This window comes from Salvia splendens, chromosome 14, assembly GCF_004379255.2.
Source record: "Salvia splendens isolate huo1 chromosome 14, SspV2, whole genome shotgun sequence".
NCBI lineage: Eukaryota > Viridiplantae > Streptophyta > Magnoliopsida > Lamiales > Lamiaceae > Salvia > Salvia splendens.
The window spans coordinates 710,485-732,009 of NC_056045.1; the positions used below are offsets into that span (position 1 = coordinate 710,485).

Below are 21,525 nucleotides of genomic sequence, written 5' to 3' on the forward strand. Positions count from 1 at the left end.
TTTGAAAAAAAAAGTGATTTAGGTTTATATTATCCCTTAGGACCATAAGTTTGTGTTTCAGAGGTTGTGATCAACCGTTAATCTATTTCAATACTCCAGAATCACCTTTTGAATCGTAGTCAGGTTGCAACTTGCACGTAAGACTTGCATAATTTTGGTAGTATTTGTAGATTTAGTAGAACATAAATTTATAAGATACCAAAAAACAAAAACAAAAAAAATATAAATAAAAAATGTTTTCATCTCATACATATATATACATATATATACATATATATATATATATATATATATATATATATATATATATAATATGGGTTGTGATCAATTGAAAATTTTTAGCCTAATTGAGAATTGAGATGTATTATCAGCCACTCATTTAAAAATAAGTGATCCAGAATTTGTCACATGAAAAATATTTTTAGATTAATTAATTACGAAAATAAATACTTTTATTCAATAAATGTACCGGAATGGTAATTTCATGGTACATTTTATTCAATAAATACTTTTTTATTTTTATTTTTTTTATATTTTTTTATATTTTTGTCATCTACATTTACAATTAATGGCAACTACATATACAATTCATGTCAACTACACACATATAATGTCAACTATGTGTACAATTCATATCAAGTACATATACAATTCATGTCAACTATAATGTCAACTACATATACAATTCATGTCAACTGTACATATATACTGTTAACTATAAGTTGTTGACATTTGATGTACATGCTATTGATATTTGATGTGCAAGATATTGACGATAATACCCTAAGTTGACATAATCTACTTGCAGTTGACATTTCGAAAATGTTATGGATAAATGGCTGAAAATGCATCTCAATTCTCAATTAAGCTAAAAAATCTCGACAGTTAGAACCCTATATAATATAAAATATTACAAATTCGACAAAAAGTTCAAAAATAAAATGGTAAGAATCTAATGGGGCTTGCTTGACTTCCTTAGCCACGAAGGAATATTAGATAGTTTTATTTCACCATCATAAAAAGAAATAGAAGGTTCTTGATCGTAGATTCGAGTAACACTTTTTCTCTGCCACGTGGGTGTTGGATCGCCACGCCATGTGGCGACCCGTGATGATCGAACGGTTATTAGATGAGGACCACCTTTGTTTAGGGCGGTGAGGATTTATATAAAAGGATAAAAGGCAATATGCCCCTAAAGTAAAATGCTATTCTAGTATCAATTTGTGTTGTATTTTGCTTTCTAGAAAAAAATGTCACGTTTAAATAATTCACATCAATTTATATTTTTGAAATGATGAATGTATTTTGGGGATTGATATGAGAGATGAATGTTATGATGTTGAAAAGATGAATATTCAAGGGGTTGATAAGATATAATGATGCTACATGTGATTAGAAAGATAGATATGATGTGTGATTAATAAAGTGATGATAGTAAAAATTTAAGTTTGAATTGGAAACAAACATTCACTCAGGCCTTATTTGATCGACATGTCAGGTCTTGATAGTCCATTTTATCTATGTTTTTATGTTGTTTGATTGCCTTGTTATTACTATCTCTAAGCCCGAAAAAATGGTTAAAGCCCACTAAGGCCCGGTTGACTAACCATAAATTAGAGATTACACTATACCACCAAAATGCTGTAATAGAGTATTGCTTATCCAAGATAGTCATTATTGCCCCTTTCACTCTCTCTCCAACTCCTCTTTCTCTCACCCACTTTCTCTCTCTTCTGGAGTTTCATATCTCTCTTCTACAACTCGTCTCTCTCTTCTACAATTCCCTCCTCCATAGTCCATTCCTCACTCACAATCCGGACGAGGCACACCTCTTCTTCTTCCCCTTCTGCACTGGCATCTCTCGCGCTCTGTGGCTCGTGTTGTCAGAGAGCTCCGCATGGACTCTCCGTACTAGAACCGCCCTAGGTGCCGATCATTTCTTCGTCTATAGTTTAGTGCGTCCGACGGTAGTGAGGGACCCTCCCCACGGCCTTCGTTGCACCATCTCTGTCGTCAAACCTTCTTCTTTGAGGCAGTGATGATCTTTGTGTTTTGGCCTCTTCTTGCTCCTAGAACTTGTTCAATTTATTTGGTAGGTTTTGAGTTAGTGATTTGGAACTTGCTCTGGTAACTTGGTCAGATTTCAATTTGTTTGGAACTTACTTGGTGGTTTCTACTTCGTCGTTATTTGCTTGATTTTGGAGGCAATGATAAGTTTGACAAAGATGTGAAATTTCTATTTGTCAAAATTCAAACTGAAATGTTCTCTTTTTAAGGGTTCATATGCTGAATCTTTTATTTAGTCATTAGGATTTTGATTCATGGAAAAGCAATTGCTGCGTGGGGATTGGACGAAGGTGAGGCATGAGAATTGAAATCTAGAACATGGCTGTGAAGATGTTGATAATAAGCAAGGAAATTTTACAATGAAGAGCTTTGGTAACAAGGACATTTTTACCATTTTACATCTTATCTATAAAACACTATCTTGTTAATCAAACAACATCATAAAAATACTATCAGACACTATCTTACTTTCGGCCCGAAAATACTATCTTAAGATAACTATCTATCTTGCTATTTTCTAACGTGGCAATAAACGAGCCCTTAGTTTCCATTTTTTGAGGAAATGATACACAATTATGGGTCAAAATATTCATGCGTTAAAACTACCCCACTTTAGAACATTAGGGTATAGGAATCAAATTCCACACTCCTTGTACTAAAAAAAGAAACATTCCTAGCCACAAATATGAAAAACTTCCAAGATTGCATCTTATCAATGACCCACCATAACATAATTTTTTTAAAAAGCCGATTGATTAGGTGAAATGATTTGCAGTATGAAGGGAACAAAGACAAGGGGAACATAATTTCACAATGTAAGTTTAAGGAAAATCCCAAATCGACCTAGTTTTGACGTCTCCTTAAAAAAATATAAAAAATAATGTAAATCGAGGGCATGGCATTTCCGACCGACTCTAATGGAAAATTAGGCCCTCCTAGTGGCACACATTGATGTTTGACAAAAGGACAAGCCTCAGCCGCGTCCACCGACCGAAGAGGTCGATCTCGATGCTCATGCAAAGCAAGTTGAGAAGGCAAGTAATGGTGAAAATGGAATGGAATAACCTTTTTTCAAAATTTGTGACTAAGATTGCATAGATAAAAGGCCAGATATACATATAGATAAACCAGCTGCAGATATTTTAAATTATACAAGTCGCATATGCAATCCACAGAAACAGCAACAAACTCGTCTTCGAACAGAACTCGTACCGGTAGGCAGCAGGCAGGGGAGAAGCCGAGGAGGGTTTCGCAGGAGCCCTGCCGGCAAGAGCAGGTGGGACAGCACGTCCACGCGGGCTCTGCTGCTGCTCGTTCGTTGGTAGGGGATTTGGCGACACGTCGCTTGAAGAAGGTGGTAGATGAAGTCCGTCACCATTTTCTCCGACATCTCGACCTATTAAAACCCCAGAGGTTCACAAGAACACCGCATAAACACCTCAGAATAATGTAACAAATACAACTACAAATCTATGAGCTAATCTTTTTCATTAGCATAGAATCTTAGAGAAATAAGTCAAAAACAAGATTACTTACAATCGGAGACGGACCAGCCCAACTTCGTCTTCTCCCAATCAAAAACGAGGCGGTAGCCCATCAGAAAATTTTCTGCAGGAAAAATAAAGCACAAAATGAACAAAAGTTTAGTCAAATTCTGATCAGCCCCATAAGGTTTGAAAGGAAAATTAAATCACGAAGTTTGGTCAAATTTCTGCAGTGAACGGAGTTTCATTTATTATACCATCGGGACTGTGTAGGTTGTTATATAGTCGAGCAATTAGAATGAGTAGGGCAAGAAAGAAGTAGAGTACTCACGTCCAATGATACCAATATCTTCATCAATCCGTTGTATACCTAAACAATAGAATTCTCCCTGCATAAACATTTCCCATTGAAAAAACAGATTGATACAATTATCATTAGCCATAAAAAGAAAAGAAAAAAATATGAATTCATCACTTGAGAAGTAGCACATAGTATTATCTAGGATCGATTCCGATATTGAAAAGACATATTGGAGATTCGAATATATAAATTGGCACGTTGAGTTTGTATATTTATAAAAATAAATCACCAAACCATAAGGGGAAATCCCGTTGTTACTCGACCACAAAATTAGATGTAATCAATAACCGATTATCATATGATTGCACTTATATGGCATGATTTGAACTTATAGTAAATAAATACTCCTAAAAGAGAAAGCTTGGTGAAGAAATGTCGGAGTAATGGCGAGATAACTTAATGCAATCAAATAGTAATGAAACATGGTAAAAAAATCGAAATCATAACAAACTCTTCAAATGATTTGATTAGTTGATGGAAGAATCCGAGAAGTTTACATTTCGTTGTTTAACATGAATGTGATAGGAGATATGAAGATGCACCTGATCATCCACAATGTGGAACAGGGGATTGTCGACTTCAAAGCTCTGGTTCGTGGCGAAAACAAGTTTCGTGCGGGGAATATTTGACATGTCGAGCGAACTAAAGAAAGAGCAAGTTAATGAAGCCATAGTTGCAAAAATTAGGAAAGATGTCGAATGAAGTAGCTTTACCTAGCCTTATAACAGCTATCGAAAATTTGTATGGTGATCCTCGTTGCATTAACTTGGTGGTGAAACTGAGCATTAAGAAACTCTTTAGAAATCCAAGAGAATCAAAACCAAGAAGTTGAACAAAATACATAAATAGTTGAGGGGGTGAGAACCTCAGAAACGATTTGTTCATAGATTTTGCTGGGAAGATATGTGAATGATGAGCCCGTATCAACTTGCGCTTGGTAGCCCGTTTGCATCAGACAGGAACTTCCGATACAATAATTTTCAACGTCAACAAGGTAAGCCGAGCTACAAGATACATCCAAAGTCATTAGAGAAGGCAGCGCACGATTTTTTTCATTCCAAAATCAATAACATACCTATATCCTTTTAGATGAACAAAAGAAGTCGATCTATGAGATGCAGGCCCTTGGTCACCTAGGTAGAGTCTACCAGAGTAGCTCTTATCGTAGCAAAACGAGAACGAATGAGGAATGAGGCCCGACTTTGCAAGCAAACTTGGAACTGAAAGATCTCCTGGCCCTAACCCCATGAGACCATCGGGAGCAATTCCATTCAAATACGCACCAGTTTGTTTGCTGCCACATCTGCAACCAAGAAAAGATCATTAAAAATCGAATCTTTATCAACAACAGTGTCAATTAGGATTCGATGAGTACCCTACAACTACAGGAGCATGGACAGAGCTTTGCTGTTTACTCCCTCCAACCGAGGCAAGATGCAACTGATCCTCGAAAAGGTATCCAGAGCTTGACGTGTCGTCGGACAAGTACCGGACTGTATATGGGCAACGGCCGTTTGGGGAATCGCAGTTAGGCCCCATTTCACAGAGTGCATGGCTGCAAGGTACGTGCTTGCTGGTGTTCGAATGCGATGGGCTGTACTCGCCTAGCTCCTTATCCTGCATAATAGATGCCCCAAAACACAAGGGAGCACCTGCGAATCAATTATTCAAGCATTAACTGCTAAACCTGCTATCTGTTACCAGTCGTAGTTTATAGCCAGAAATCTAAAACTTGGACCTAGCTCTCGCACATTAGCAACATTTGGATGAATCAAGAACTAAAGATATAATCTTTAAGAAAATCAGTTCAGGTTTCTTTCAATAAATTATGTGGATAACGGATACCATACCAGCATGTTGTAGTAACTTAATGCGAGCGGAGCACACTCGACACAATCGCAAGGAACCCAAAGCATATCACTTCCGGTGTCCAAAGCAATGAGGAAAGAATTCTTTGGCGTCCCGATATCAATCCACGTGTAGTGCAGCCTGGATCCAAAATATCAAATTTTACGAAAGTTAGAGATGGATACGACCAGTGGAAATGCAGGAGCTGGAAAAATATATAGCAATTACGCCATCATATGTCAATTTACGGTATAAGCAAAAGCTCATTAAGGTAATGCACGTGGTGATAGTTCCAGATTTTGGAAAACAATCGTATAAAACATTAGCAAACAAAGAGTACTACGTCATGAACACGCATGTAACAACTTCTAGTTTCTATTGTAGCGCGCTGTAGAAAGCAGTGGCTTCACAACGTTTCCCTAATTCATTACCACATGATGAAATGAGAGGACAAAGGCAGACGTAATCTTTTACTTTCCGATTCTATACATACAGACAACGACATATCTGATAAACAACAAAGATTCACTTTTTGCTTTACACAAATGGAAGATCTGGCAGAATTCGCGGGTATGATACACATGGCCATATAGCAGTCGTACACCTATGATCTTTCTCGTGTCCGAAGGTTACGTGATTGCATCATCTCCATTAGTTTTCAGCATTTCTACCAAAGGGATTCAAAGAAGAATAAAAGGGCACAAATACCTTTGAATTGTGTAGGGTATAACAGTACTATATCTCAAATATTTTTTAAAAAGTGCCATCATTTCTCACTTTTTCTTTTTATTTTCTTCTCTTTCACTTAAATATTTAACCTAACAAAATCATTTCTATGAATCTTGTAAATCTCACTCTACAAAAGATTTATGAACACACATTCTTCTACTTTCCAAAAATTAAACAAAAAAATTCTTTCATTTTACACTTTCACATATAATCTCAAAAAAACACAGAACAGAAATATTACACACCACAATCACAAAAAAATATTAAAACAAAGAAAAATGAAATCCCCATTTCCACCAAACAAAAACACATACAGTTTCAGTTATTAACACATTCTTCTACTTCCCAAAAATCAAATAAAAAATCTTTAATTTTACATTTGAACATCTAATCCAAAAAAAGGACAGAACAGAAATACTACAACAAACCACAATCATGAAAAAAATTCTGATATAAAATCCCCATTTCAACCAAACAAGAACACACACAAACACACAGTCACAATGCAGCATCACTACCTCAGCAAACAAGCTCCAAAAATCAAACAAAAAACACTAAATCCCTCTAAACACAACAAGAGAAACAACAACCAAACCCCACATTTTCCAAAACAAAACATTCAGAAAACACACACACAAAATCAAAAAGTGAAAGAAAGAAAAAAAAAAACACATACCAACCCATGTCATTGCCATAATTAAAGGTCTCTCCGCCTTGTGAGCCAACAAAGACCTGATTTTGAGTCCCAAGTTTCAATCTTTGGCGCTTCAAATCACTCTCCAGCAGCACCCTCATGTGCTCCACCCTCTTCCTCTCCGGCCACGACGCCTCCTCCCCCTCTCCGCCGCGGCCCCTCCGCACCTCGTCGGAGAATCGGTGAATCAGCCGCGAGGAGTAGACGTGCGCCGCCGCAGCAGCATAGGCGTCGACGGCGAAAAGCATCACCAAAATTGCACCGAAAAAGCTGGTTTTTTCCATGGAGAAGAAATGCAGGTAGGAATTCGTCTTTCTCTCTAGCGAAATTTATTTTGGGGGAAATGGTATAAAGGTAAAGTGGTTGGGTTGGGATGAGCAGAGGGAGTTTGGATTGATGTGAGTAAATGTGATTACACGGGAGTTTTCTCAGTAGTGTGGAGAGTTCTTTCTTTTCTTGGATTAAAGAATTACGGACTTTTTTTTAATGTTTTTTCTTACAATGATTCTGCATAGTGTGCCAAGTGTCAATCTTTATTTTTCTTTTTTCTCTTGAGCCCCTAATTTTTTCTTAGTGTTTTTCATGTAGTGCAAAGTTTGCAGCACTCTTAATAGTAAAATTATTTTTTTAATAAAAATTGTATTTTTTTTATTCTCTCAATTTAATCTTTAACGCCAATTTTTTAAATGTCATGTCTAAAAAAATGTGTCAACTATTTTAGAGCGGAGTACTCCGTTTATACTATGTTCGAAAAGTGAATCCAACCCCCTCTCAGTAAAAAAAAATATAAAAAAAAAAACTCAAAAGCATTCGGAATTAATGTTGCTATGTAGTATGACATACTTTGTTATGCCAATTGCATATTACTCAACATAAGCAAATAAAAAGTATTGAAACAATAAGTCCAATCACAATACGGCCGCAAGTGAGGTCGGACAACATGGGGTCGTGGTGTGGACACATTGGAGGACGACGGGGAATGTGTTGCTCACGGTTGGGATATCAGTTGGGATGCAAGAACAAGTTTGCAACGCGGTGTGATGGGATGATCGTCACAGTTGGAAAGTTGGATGTGATCTGCACAACAAATTTATTTTACTTTTTATATTTATTTATTTATATCCGCTCTAATAGATTGAAAAAATAAATATATGTCTTAAACCAAGCTAATATATATTTCATCCTCTCTGTTTCCAAATCATGGATCTGCACCTCCAATACATGACATCGTCTTCATTTAAAAAATTCTCCACATATAGTCAACAAATTCATTTTAAATAATTGGAAATTTTAATTATTTATTTTCACTTTAAAAATAAAGAAAATATAATCAAATAAAATGTAGAATTGGAGAACAATTATAAACATTAAAGTTAAAATATTGAGTTAAGATTAAACTCAAGGTAAATATTGATATGACAGCTAAAAATGAATTGCGATTGGATTATTGTTGCGAGATGAAGCTATGAACTGTCTAAGAGCATCCGCAATAGGGACGGATGTCCCTGCAGACATCCTATAACACCTCATGTCACGTCATAAGGACATCCCACAACACTGCTACGTCATAAGGACATCTCACTCCACAATAGCGGACATCTCGGTGGACATCTCAATAATTAAAATTCGCAAATTTACAAATATGCAATTTTACGGAATTAAAATTTTGACACGAATATGGGAAAAATGCAACCATTTTATTTTTTTAAAAAAGCATACATATTTAAATTAAAAAAATACATAGTTCACCAAAAAAATCATCCCAAACAAAAAACGATTCAAACAAAGTACATGTTATGCCTTGAATCTGTATAGTTTGCCACTAGCCGAATGGGAGTTTGCAACGAGCAGTATATATAGAGTTTTTTTTGTTTAAAAAAATAAAAAATTAGGACGTCCGTCGTGACACCGCAATAGCAGACGTCACGACGGACGTCCGCTGAAACCGACGGACGACCTCTTGTCCGTCGCCAACGTCCGCGTCCGCCGTTTTTGACGCAATAGCGGACGTCCGCTACTGCGGATGCTCTAAAAGCTACATAAACGTCAATTATAAATTCATATCTTAACATTTAAGATTATATATATGTACGATGTTCAAACTTAATTTGTTGGATTAATTATTCACCTAACTTTGTACTGTACCTAACACCATGTACAAATGATAATAATTAAATTTATATCCGTAATCAACCTGTAAATTACCTGACATGACGAACTAAAAAACCGTGTTATGATTCAAACATCTTGTAATTGGGCATCGCATCATACATGTAATTTGTATTTATAGCTAAGTACACAAAATTTATCATGCATAATAGGTTGGCATCGATTTTCACACATACATAGACGTACATACGAACGGAGGTGGACGCAGAAAATTGTTACAGTAGGGGCTATATATTCTAAAATTTTGATGGAGATGATAGTTTCTTGTAGTTTGTTGGGGCTTTTGCACATCATTATACACAAAATACTAACAAAATTATAATATAATACAACTAAAATAGTAAAAAAATTTAATTAGGGAAGGGCTTAAGCCCCTCCTTAATGACATGTTAATGACATGTGTGTCCGCCAATGCATACGAATAGTTGTTGGATCATAGAGCTAGCTTTGAAAAGATTAATACAGTCAATAAGGGATTGCATATGTCTAGTATGTTCTTGCCAATTCTATTTAAAAGATTTTATCTCATGATTGAACATGCATTATGTTTGATTATTGAGATTAAACTTTACAATTTAATTATAGATGAATAATCATGTGACAATAAGTTATAGCAATCGAACAACACTCCCATTAAATTGATGGACAATGGAGCCTATTAGATAAGAGTATATTTCGTTCGACATTGAATATCTCATTTTGTCATTACGAATGTCCAATATCAAATATCTCATTTCAATTACTATATTTAGTATGCATATCTCACATTTCTGCTTACATTTTATTATATAATAGTCATATACAAAACAAGACTCATTTCACTATATTTCCATATATATTCATTCATATTTTTAAAATTTTGTGTCGAAATATACTCCATCTGTCCCACTTTAGGAGTCTCATTTAAGATCGGCATGTGTTTTTAGATATACAAAGTAAAGTTGGTGAAAAAAATAATGGAATGTAAGTCCTATTTGTATATACTACTTAATAATTTTATAATAAAATATGAATGAAAAAAATATTAGTGGAATGTAGAGGCTACTACATTTATGAAATATTTCAACCGATATTTCTAAAGTAGGACATTCAAAAATGATATAGTGGGACTCTAAAATGGAAAGGTGGAAGTATTAGTTATGAATGAAGAGACTATTAAACTTGTAAACAAGTGCGCAATATATTTATTGAGAGATTTTTCAAAGATAATCAATTATAGTAATCCTGATAATCTTTATAATTATTCAAAGATGAGAACTATATAAGTAATATAGGTCGGCGTACCTACTAGAAAAGGATTAATATGTGCCATGTGGGGTAATTTTAGATGACTAGATTTGGTAGCCGCATTTATATATAGTATTTATTCGGCATTTCTTTTCTATATTTATTTTATAAAAATAATATTTAATAAATAGTTAGAGTGAAAAGAGCGTAAAGTAAGAGAAAGAATAATATAAAGAAAAGTCTGAACTAAATAGAAATAACTCAATTAACATGGAATAAATGTCCTTATAATTACAATTATTTATGCATATTCCTAGACCCTATTTTAGTTAAATACTATTTGAAGTGAAGACTAATTATTTTGGCATGCATTCTCAATAATTAAAATTACCAAATTAAGATTGAAAATTTACACACTATTATCTTTTGAGTAAATGTCAAAATTGGTCCTGAACATATGCCCATTTTATCATTTTGGTCCTAAACATTATCTTTTGAATTTTTAGGTCCTGAACATTTCAAATCGGATCACAATTGGTCCTCCGTCAACAATTCCGTTAATATTTAACGGTCAACGATTTTAATCACAATTTTGACAAACTTAAATAATTTTTAATTATTTAATCTTCAAAATTATTTTTTAAAATAAAATCATAAATTATTTATTAGAAATAATTAAATAATTTTTAAATAATTAAATTATTTATTCCAACTTAAACAATTTTTAAATAACAAAATTATTTATGATTTTATTTAAAAATAATAATTTTGATGATTAAATAATTAAAAATTGTTTAAGTTGGTCAAAATTGTGTTTATCATAAAAAAATCATAAATTATTTATTACAACTTAAACAATTTTTAAATGATTAAATTATTTATGATTTTATTTAAAAATAATAATTTTGATGATTAAATAATTAAAAATTGTTTAAGTTGGTCAAAATTGTGTTTATCATCAAAAAATCATAAATTATTTATTACAACTTAAACAATTTTTAAATAATCAAATTATTTATGATTTTATTTTAAAAATATTTTTGATGATTAAATAATTAAAAATTGTTTAAGTTGGTAAAAATTGTAATTAAAATCGTTGACCGTTAAATATTAACAGAATTGTTAACGGAGGACCAATTGTGATTAGATTTGAAATGTCCAGGACCAAAAAAATTCAAAAGATAATGTTTAGTACCAAAATGATAAAATTGGCATATGTTCAGGACCAATTTTGGCCTTTACTCTTCTCTTTTTTCCAAAATTGAACTTTTCGTTTTGAACTTTTAACCAAACAAAGCTCGAGGAATTTTGCATGCTCATTTCTTTTATGAGTTATTTTAGAAGTAAACAATGATGGCTTCTTTTGGAATCAATATTTTGAGGTAAACGAAATTTACTTACTATTTTAGTCGTAACTTGTAAGGTGAAATGTTGCTGAATTGAGCGACCGGTGATTGGTTTGACCGGTTAATGATTACTGTTTTGGTGGCTGGATTGCTATTTCAAACAATAATCTTATTTGTTTTTTTTTTAAATTATTGTTTTTGTTTTTTAAAAACATTTGCTTCTTAAATGAAGGGAATATATATTCATTCATATGCGAGGAGTTCATGATATATTCTAAAATAAAACATATATGTGTTAGAAAAGGAATTGATTCTGCATTAATTATGGAGAATCAATTACTACAGGATGAACATAATATATTTCAGAAAATAGAATGATTTGTTTAACTAGTATAGAACTTACCATGTACATGTTTCTACTCCCTATTTAAAGGGATCTCTACATAATGAAATAATCATCTCATTCTAACAAACCTAAACGTTGTGCCTTCTTTATTCTAAAGTATGTCGCCTGAACCATTTAACATGGTATCAGAGCGGGTTAGGACTCAGATAAGGTATCATCAATGTCCGTGATACCTTTCTCGGCCCTTCCCGTGTTTTTTTTACCTTTCCGCACTTATTATGTCCTTATTTTTTGTACCTGCGCAAGTAGCCCAAAATGTCAGAAGAACACCAACTGACCGAAACCCAAAACCAGAATATGTCCGACAAATTTGCCCGGCAGTTTGCCAATTTCATGCGCAATAGTTTTGCGATGAATAACTCACCAGGAAATCACTATGTTCCTTACCGAATCGATACCTAACCTCTCAATATTGAAATCAAACTAAATGGAGGAGGAAACTACCCGTTGTGGGCAGTTCTGATGAAAAGGGCAATTTGTGGTCAGGGGATGGAGTCTCACGTCACCAGAGTTCCCTCTCCCCCTCCACGAACAGATCCGTCCTACAAGCAATGGCAACAGGCTGACCATTGCGTGTTCACATGGTTGATTCAAAGCCTTGAAGCACGACTGGTTAGCCGAGTATCCCAACAGCCGACGGCCAAGCACGTATGGGACGTGTTGGCCTTCACATACGCAAGTGGAGGTGACAAGATCCAGATCTATGACCTGCAAGTGAAGGCAAGCATAGTGAGACAAGGAAACAACTCCCTGGAGGAGACATGGGGTCTATTACAGGAACTATGGTCTGCAATTGATCAGAAACAAGTCAACCCAATGAAGTGTGCAGAAGATGTCGAGATTCACGACAGATTCATTCAAGAACAAAGGCTCTATCAACTCTTGATAGCAATTGACAACAAATACGAAACAATCAAGCGGGAGATAGTTAAAATGAATCCACTTCCCTCGGTTGAACATGCCTATGGCCTGATCTGTGGTGAGGAATCACGGCTCATGGTGTTGCAAACCGGAAACAGCGGCGGCACAGCCCCACCCAACGACGGCATCGAAGCAGGGCTTGTCGCGCGAGGACGGCAGAACACCACCGGCGGGCAGTCCGGAGGCTCGCGAGGCTACAATCGGAGCGATGGAGCTTGGAATCGACGAATGGAGGAAGAGGACAAACTAAAGCTGGTGTGTTCTCACTGCAAACGAAAGAAACATACCAAGGATTTCTGTTTCGAAATAATTGGTTTTCCCGATTGGTGGGAGGAGAAACATGGTCGGCCTCCACCGCCGCCACGCACGCCTTGGAACCGGGCCGGACACGCCGCAGCGGCTGTCGGAGAGGCAGCGGATGCCGCGATGAACAGGGACGGAGGACGCCCAGTCGCCACCACCGAGGGCAACCAAGCTCGGGGCGGCGACAGGGAAGCAAGGCAAGCTGCTCCGACGGCGACGGTCAGGACGGGGACGGCCAACTTCGCCGGAGGAACAGTGATAAGGAATTGGGCTGATGAACAAATGTTAGAGGGAGAAACAGCGGCGGATAGAATGGGAGGTAAATTGGGGTTTGTGGGATTCTTTACCCACCATCCCCAAACTCTTCATAATTCACATATTTTACCCCAAAATTTCAATAATTCGCAACTTTTACCCCTTGACCAAGTGAATTTTCATGCTACTCCTTTTACTCCTGTTAGGTCCAGAAATAACCCCACACTTGCTGAAAATTCCGAAAACCCCCAAACTTTATGCAAAAACCGATTTCAGCCCCTTGAGAATGTTGGAATTGCATGTACAGTATCTAGGGATCAAGAAAAAAATGATAAGTGGATATTTGATTGTGGGGCCACTGATACAATAACTTTTGATGCTTCGGACCTGACGGAAATTCATAAACCTCCAAAATCCCATATTCAGACTGCTAATGGAGAATTTACAGTAGTTGAAGGAGCAGGGACAGTGAAAATTTCACCTACCCTGCAATTATCAAACTGTCTCTATATTCCGTCAATGTCTCATAAGCTGTTATCTATTAGCCACGTCACCAAGGAACTAAATTGTACTTTACTAATGCAACCACAATTTTGTCTGTTGCCGGATATCCGAACCGGGGAGATAATTGGACGTGGCACTGAAAGTGATGGACTATACTACGTAGATGAGATAGCTCAAAAAGGGACTGCCATGCTTACTCACGGGTCTGCAGATCGGAAAGCTTGGCTTTGGCATCGGCGCTTGGGACATCCGTCTATCGGTTACTTAAAATTGTTATTTCCTAATTTTACTCCTAAACATGATATGTATTGCGAGACCTGTTTTTTAGCCAAAAGCCATCGAGTTTATTATCCTTTGAATAATACTAGCGTTGATTCTCTATTTTCCTTAGTACACTCTGATGTTTGGGGGCCCGCACCAGTTACAGGGGGACATGGACTTAGATATTACTTAGTATTTGTGGATGATTGTACCCGTATGACTTGGGTATATTTCATGAAACATAAATCCGAAGTGTTTACACATTTTTCTCATTTTTACAGCCTTATAAAAACCCAGTTTCAGAAAACCATTAAAATCCTAAGGTCAGATAATGGGGGAGAATTTGTTAATTCTAGCATGAAGCAATTTTTTCAAGAAAACGGCCTGATACACCAAACCACTTGTGCCTATACTCCAGAACAAAACGGTGTAGCCGAAAGAAAAAATCGATCTCTTCTAGAAATGACCCGCTCAATGCTAATAGATTCAAAAACCCCAAAAAACCCCACTTCAAGTCCTATCCACTCTTACAAAAATTCCCCCACCATTAACCCTCGAACCTCGCATCTTTGGATGTTCTGTCTTTGTCCAAACTCCCAAACACGAAAGAACCAAACTTTCCCATGTGCTACTAAATGTGTATTTGTGTGAGGTAGGTTAGAGGTACTTATGCACACTGCATGCATTCTTTGTCGGCTGAGTTATTTTCCATTAGGTAGTAACTATGGCTTATACTTTTGTGCAGCTTCGCTTCGATGTCTACAAATTTCACAAGAAAAAGGAGGTCGACGTGGCAGTGGATCTGTGGCGATTCGTTCCAACATCTTCTAATCAAGGAAAGCATCTATCTCTACCAGATTTGCATCCATTGCTTGTCACATATTTTCCCAGTAGGCAGATCTCAAATATGTGTGGACATGGAGGGGCTAGGGCTAAAAACTCATTTTAAATACAAATCCGAGACATGATGAATTCTTATGAATTAAAAAGGATGTACTGTAATTTATTATTCGCTCCCATGAAATCCGTATTTAGCGATTTAGGACAACAAACTGATGAATTCATCGCAATTTTTATGAGTATTTTACATTATTTGTGAAATTAAAATAATTTAATAATGCAAATGCTTCAGAATTTTGGTCATAAATTAAAATTGCCCTAATTATAAATTAAAGGCAAAAATGAATAGGGATCAACTTGCACTAATGTAAAATTTTAACGTTAAAATGGGCATATGCTTCTGAAACAAATGTAAAGATAAATTCACTGTTTTGCACGCTCGATCAAAACCTAAGATTTTTACTTCCCAAACTCTCCCTATCGTCAATGGCAGACCACCACACTAATCAGCAAACAAACCATGGAAATGGGAAGGATCACGGCGTGTTACTGTACTATAAGTACGCAGAAATCCCCAACCTTCAAGACCTCTTCGATTTCTACCATTCCAATTGCACCTCTCTCTCTCCCTCCTCTGCCGCGTCCGCCTCTCTTCTCAGGGCGTCAACGTCACTGTAATTTCTCTCTTCCACTTCATCTGTCCCAGAATTCAGTTTATGCCATTTTTTTGTGTTTTTTCCTCATTACTTTTTAATCCAAGTAACTCACCATGCTCTGCTCTGGTGCGCAGGTTGGGGGGAGATTGACGGCATTGGGGGAACACATTGAGGCACTGAAATCTAACCCTCTCTTTGAAGGAACCGACTTCAAGCTGGCCTCTTGTTCCGAGCCGTTGAGTGATCAAGTGGCCAAGGAATGTGGATTTACTTCTTTGTCGATCAGGATTGTTAAGGTTGTGCTCGACTTAATTTGTCTGTTTAATTTATTTGAATGAGAGGACGACATGAGCATGTGTAATGCTTGTTGCAGTGGATCCGGATTGAGGCTTGTGTGTTTCTGTTTCTGGACAGTAGAAAACTTCATAGTCACACTTTCACTTTATATAAATCTATGGGGATTGCAGAAGTCATCTGCTTTGGTTTCCTCACATTCAAACTGAAACAGGCTATCGTACTGTCAATAGGAACTGGTTACCTTAAGCTCTCACCCATTGTTGAAGTCTCCGGACATTTCAAATGCTGGGAGACATCTCTCGGCAGCTGAATTTCACTCTGTTCTTCAGAATGCTGGTATTTTCTCTGTGTATTTCTGCAAGTTTTTTTTTTCTTTTGAGTTGTGCACCATGGTCATTGGTTTGTGTACTTTGAATAATCTTTTATTTAGTGCTGACACTAAACTGCTCTAGTTGCCAAGTCTTCTACTACTGAATTTTCTGGTTATTTTCCCAGGTAATTGTCAAGAGTTAAGTAGTGGTTCTGACAAGGAATTGATACTGTTAGATGCAAGAAATTTGTACGAGACAAGAATAGGCAAGTTTCATGCTCCAGATGTCAAAACATTAGATCCAGCTATCAGGCAGTATAGTGACCTGCCCTCATGGATTGATGACAATTCGGAGCAATTAAGGGGGAATAATATCCTTATGTGAGTATGTGTGCTGTAGCAGTAATTTACTAGATGCTAAGAGCAAAAGTCAATTGTAAAGCTTCTTTCACATTTGTTGTCTGCTTTACTTTCCAGTATATATTCTACAGACACTGTATCCTTGTTTTCTTAAGTTGCATTTAGATGACCATCGCAATGTTATAATGCAGTGAGTTGTTAGATTAATGTTTCGCAGCTGTCAGTGCATGCTTAACTTCTCATTGTACCTGTTAGAAAGCTAACTTCAATAGCCTATGGAATGTGTGGAGTATGATTTATTATTGGCTTCTTATTGGCCTTTTCTATAAGCCTTCCCGTGTGCATATTCTTCTTGCTGTAATTGCACTGAATCACTGTGATTATGGTCTATTTCTATTTTTGATACTGCATGATCCTCCATATGCATGGGGTAAACTTATTTCAAGGATCTCAGTTGTTTGTTTGTTGGCATTCAAAGGTACTGTACTGGAGGAATTAGATGCGAGATGGCATCAGCCTACATCAGATCTAAAGGTGCTGGTTTTGAAAATGTTTTTCAGGTGAGCTCCTCCAAGCATTTTCATGTAAAAGATCAATTCCACAGACAAAATTTTTCTTTAAACGCATATAATGAGATGTTATACTTTTTTGTAATTTGAGCTATTGAGTTGATTTGGTTCAAGGTAATTTTGTTTGATAAAATTTCAATATTGGCTCATTTCAAGACATTTTAGTATATATTGCCTTAAATTTTTGGTTAATTTTCCTTGGTACTATGAACTTCTAGTGCTTATATAGCTCCTGTGTTAGGCATATTGAAATTGCTAAATCAAATTTTCCCTGAGCGATGAAACTATGTTGAGATCAAGGATGCTGATGATTTAGCTCTTTCAAACTCCTTTCTAAGTCACTAATTGAAGAGCATAGAAAGAATTATAGATTCCTCCATTTAGAACTAGTTCAAATTGGACTTAATTTGAAAACCTATAGCATGGTCGATTCGCATAGAAAAAAGTATTGAACCCATTTGTATTTTATGACTCTATTTGGTTTAGTTAATGTGATTGAGTGAGATATATACATAATCGAAGATTTGAACGTCATTTACAAATACCTACTATGAATATTTTTTGTGGTTTATGTCTACGACCATTCTTATAGATGAACAAAAAGAAACAACTCAACAGAAGGTACTCGAATTTCACCTCTCAATAAAAAAACGATTGTTGCAGTGAGGGGATCCCCATTTTAAAAAGGATGGAGACTCGGAAAACAGTCTCTTCAGTGATGGAGCTTCAAGAACTATAAAAATATGTGGTTATCATTACGACCAGTTCGTCAATCATGTTTATTTGTTTAAAAGAAATTATATTTGTATGCAAAATACTGCCCTTTTGCAGGATTTACATATTTTGTATGATTTAGGTAAAGCATGTCTGTCTGTTAAGACATCAATTTCGGTAGTTTTGTAATCTTATGGATTTCTGCTTTCAGGGTTTCTGTTGGGAGCTTAGATCCTGATAAGTTGGGAACTTGCCTTTTCTGTGACATGCCATTTGATGACTACACTTCACGTTGTCGGTGTACTCACTGTAGAATGCTTGTATTAGTCTGTGATCATTGTCAGGTATGTTTCATTCACATTGCAATTACACTATAAAAAATTAAACGAAAGTTTAAAACAACCTGCTATTCTAAATAGAATAACACAGTTACAAAATTTATTGAAAAAACTGTTTGTTCAAATATTCCAAATGCATTTTGGGAAAGGAAGAAACATATTGTTCATCTTCCTTATGAACCAGATTTTAAAGAAAGTTCAATTCCCACCAAAGCTAGGCCTATTGCTATGGGGCCAAGGCATATGGAAATTTGCAAAAAAGAAATAGAAGAGTTATCACTCAAAAAACTAATTAGACCTTCTTATAGTCCTTGGAGTTGCCCGGCATTTTACGTTGAAAATGCTGCAGAACTGGAAAGAGGAGTTCCTAGGCTTGTTATTAACTATAATCCACTAAATAAGGCTCTTAGATGGATTAGGTATCCTATTCCAAATAAAGGGACTTACTTAACAGGTATAAAACAATGATGGCTTTCACTGTTCCATTTGGACATTACGAATGGAATGTGATGCCTTTTGGGCTAAAGAATGTTCCATCGAAATTCCAACATATTATGAATGATATTCTAAAACCATTCACGCAATTTTGTATCTGCTATATTGATGATGTGCTAATTTTATCTGAATCAATTGATCAACACGTCAAACATCTCAAAGCATTTATTAATGATGTTATTCATAATGGTCTTGTTGTCTCTGCCAAGAAATTAAAACTCTTTCAAACAGAAATAAAATTTCTTGGTCACACTATTACTTAAGGGACTATCTTTCCTATTGATAGGTCCATTTGTTTTGCGAAAAAATTTCCCAATGAAATAAGGGACAAAAATCAACTTCAGAGGTTTTTAGGAAGCCTGATAAGAGCATTATTTAGTTAGTTAAATTAGAGATTTGCGTATCTTTTTCATATCTTTGTTTTCTTGTTAAGAGTTGATAAGAGCATTATTTAGTTAGTTAAATTAGAGATTTGCGTATATTTTCCACATCTTTGTTTATTTGCGTATCTTTTTCATATCTTTGTTTTCTTGTTAAGTAAGTTAGTTATTAGCATTATAAATATGAGTTATTGTAATCATTTGAGAAATCAATCAAGAATATCAATATTATCGTTCATTCTTTTCTCCAAGTGAGAAACTGTCGTGCTCGACGGGCACTCACCCGCGACAAACATTTATCGATTGCCGATCTACGGACGCCGATCAACCCGATAGGAGGTTTATCCTATCAAATTGGTGCTTTCATCGCGATCTCACCCTCCAACACCCCGATCGAATCACAGCTATGTCGCTGCCCGACGGGAATCCACCGCGCACAGCAACTAGCCACACCGATCGAATCATAGCTACGTCGCTGCCCGACGGGAATCCACCCGCGCACAGCAACTAGTTATGCCTTCCCACCATCTCGAACCAAAGTTGCTCCGCTGCCCGACGGAAGACGTTCCGCGCACAGCACCAGATTTGGTTTCTGATGTTTTCGACTCTCTTCATTGTGTCGTAGTTCACACCTTGAGGACAAGGTGGATTTCAACCGTGTGGGAGTTGATAAGAGCATTATTTAGTTAGTTAAATTAGAGATTTGCGTATCTTTTCCACATCTTTGTTTATTTGCGTATTTTTTCCATATCTTTGTTTTCTTGTTAAGTAAGTTAGTTATTAGCATTATAAATAAGAGTTATTGTAATCATTTGAGAAATCAATCAAGAATATCAATATTATCGTTCATTCTCTTCTCCAAGTGAGAAACCGTCGTGCTCGACAGGCACTCGCCCGCGACAAACATTTATCGATCGCTGATCTACGGACGCCGATCAACCCGATAGGAGGTTTATCCTATCAAAGCCTCAATTATGTTGTTGATTTTTATAAAAAAATTGGCCTTTGATGCTAAACCTTTATTTGAAAGGTTAAGAAAAAACCATCCTAAATGGACAAAATTCCACACAGAAGCAGTTGTTAAAATTAAGGCAAAGATAAAAGAAATTCCTTATCTTGCTATTGCTAACCCAGATGCCTATAAAATTGTAGAAACTGATGCCTCAGAACTAGGATTTGGAGGAATCCTCAAGCAAATGATAGATAATAAGGAAGTCCTAGTTAGGTTTGCTTCTGGTATATGGCAAGGAGCTAGAAAAAATTACTCAACGGTTAAAAAAGAAATTCTTTCTTTAGTCCTTTGTATCCAAAAATTTGAAAGCGATCTTATAAATCAAAAATTTCTTGTTAGGATCGATTGTAAATCTGCTAAAGACATTCTTGAAAAAGATGTTAAAACCCTAGCATCTAAACAAATTTTTGCCAGATGGCAGGGAATCCTCTCTGTTTTTGACTTTGATATAGAGTTCATTAAAAGAAGTAATAATTCTTTGCCTGACTTCCTAACTCGTGAATTCTTACAGGGATATCATGCATCGACAGATCGACAAGGGCAAGAAGAAGGTTAATAAACCTTCAAAGGAAGACCTTCCAATGCAGTCTTATAAGGCCGCATTTGCCAAAACCCAAGAACAGCTTAAAGCTGAAACTTTTGAGAAGACTCCTAAAGAAATGAGACTTAGTGATGATGCCTATGCATTGGCAATCAAGTCTAATCAGACTAACGAGTACATTTATCCATATATTTCTCTCTCAACTAAATGGATTTGCCCAGTTGAAGAGAAATATGCTCACCTCTCCCCAGGAGAGATTTCTACATTTTACTTAAGAGAGTATGCTAACCCCTTTCTTTATCCCAAAACATTTCAGTATTATTTTGCTATACTGAGCACAACAAAATCTGTGGATTTTGACTCTGTTACCAGATCAGGAACAGATCGGGCTTACTCTAAAGTCTTTATCAAGAGAGTTATCACTCTTGAAGAATGGCA

At 36.0% G+C, this 21,525-nt stretch overlaps 1 protein-coding gene and 1 pseudogene across 1 annotated transcript; one reads left to right on the plus strand and one right to left on the minus strand.

The window, feature by feature from the left end:
- Positions 1-3,128: 3,128 nt before the first annotated feature.
- LOC121766039 (aspartic proteinase-like protein 1) lies at positions 3,129-7,646 on the minus strand. Its single transcript, XM_042162367.1, has 10 exons — positions 7,166-7,646; positions 5,763-5,901; positions 5,288-5,529; positions 4,988-5,215; positions 4,778-4,916; positions 4,626-4,690; positions 4,455-4,554; positions 3,883-3,940; positions 3,604-3,675; positions 3,129-3,463 (listed from the first exon to the last, which is right to left on the minus strand). Exons 1-10 carry the CDS (start codon positions 7,465-7,467, stop codon positions 3,210-3,212), a joined length of 1,599 nt encoding a protein of 532 aa, XP_042018301.1. The 5' UTR covers positions 7,468-7,646; the 3' UTR covers positions 3,129-3,209.
- Positions 7,647-15,331: 7,685 nt separating this feature from the next.
- Positions 15,332-19,243, plus strand: LOC121765054 (annotated as a pseudogene).
- Positions 19,244-21,525: the final 2,282 nt, after the last annotated feature.

What these genes read in the sequence shown, in the direction of transcription:
- LOC121766039 (XM_042162367.1), bottom strand. Translation starts at nt 7,467, where the DNA reads ATGGAAAAAACCAGCTTTTTCGGTGCAATTTTGGTGATGCTTTTCGCC. An exon ending in GTTCATCTAAAAGGATATAG is followed by an intron (nt 4,917 to 4,987) that starts GTATGTTATTGA and finishes TGTATCTTGTAG; the next exon opens with CTCGGCTTACCTTGTTGACG. An exon ending in TCCACATTGTGGATGATCAG is followed by an intron (nt 3,941 to 4,454) that starts GTGCATCTTCAT and finishes ATGTTTATGCAG; the next exon opens with GGAGAATTCTATTGTTTAGG.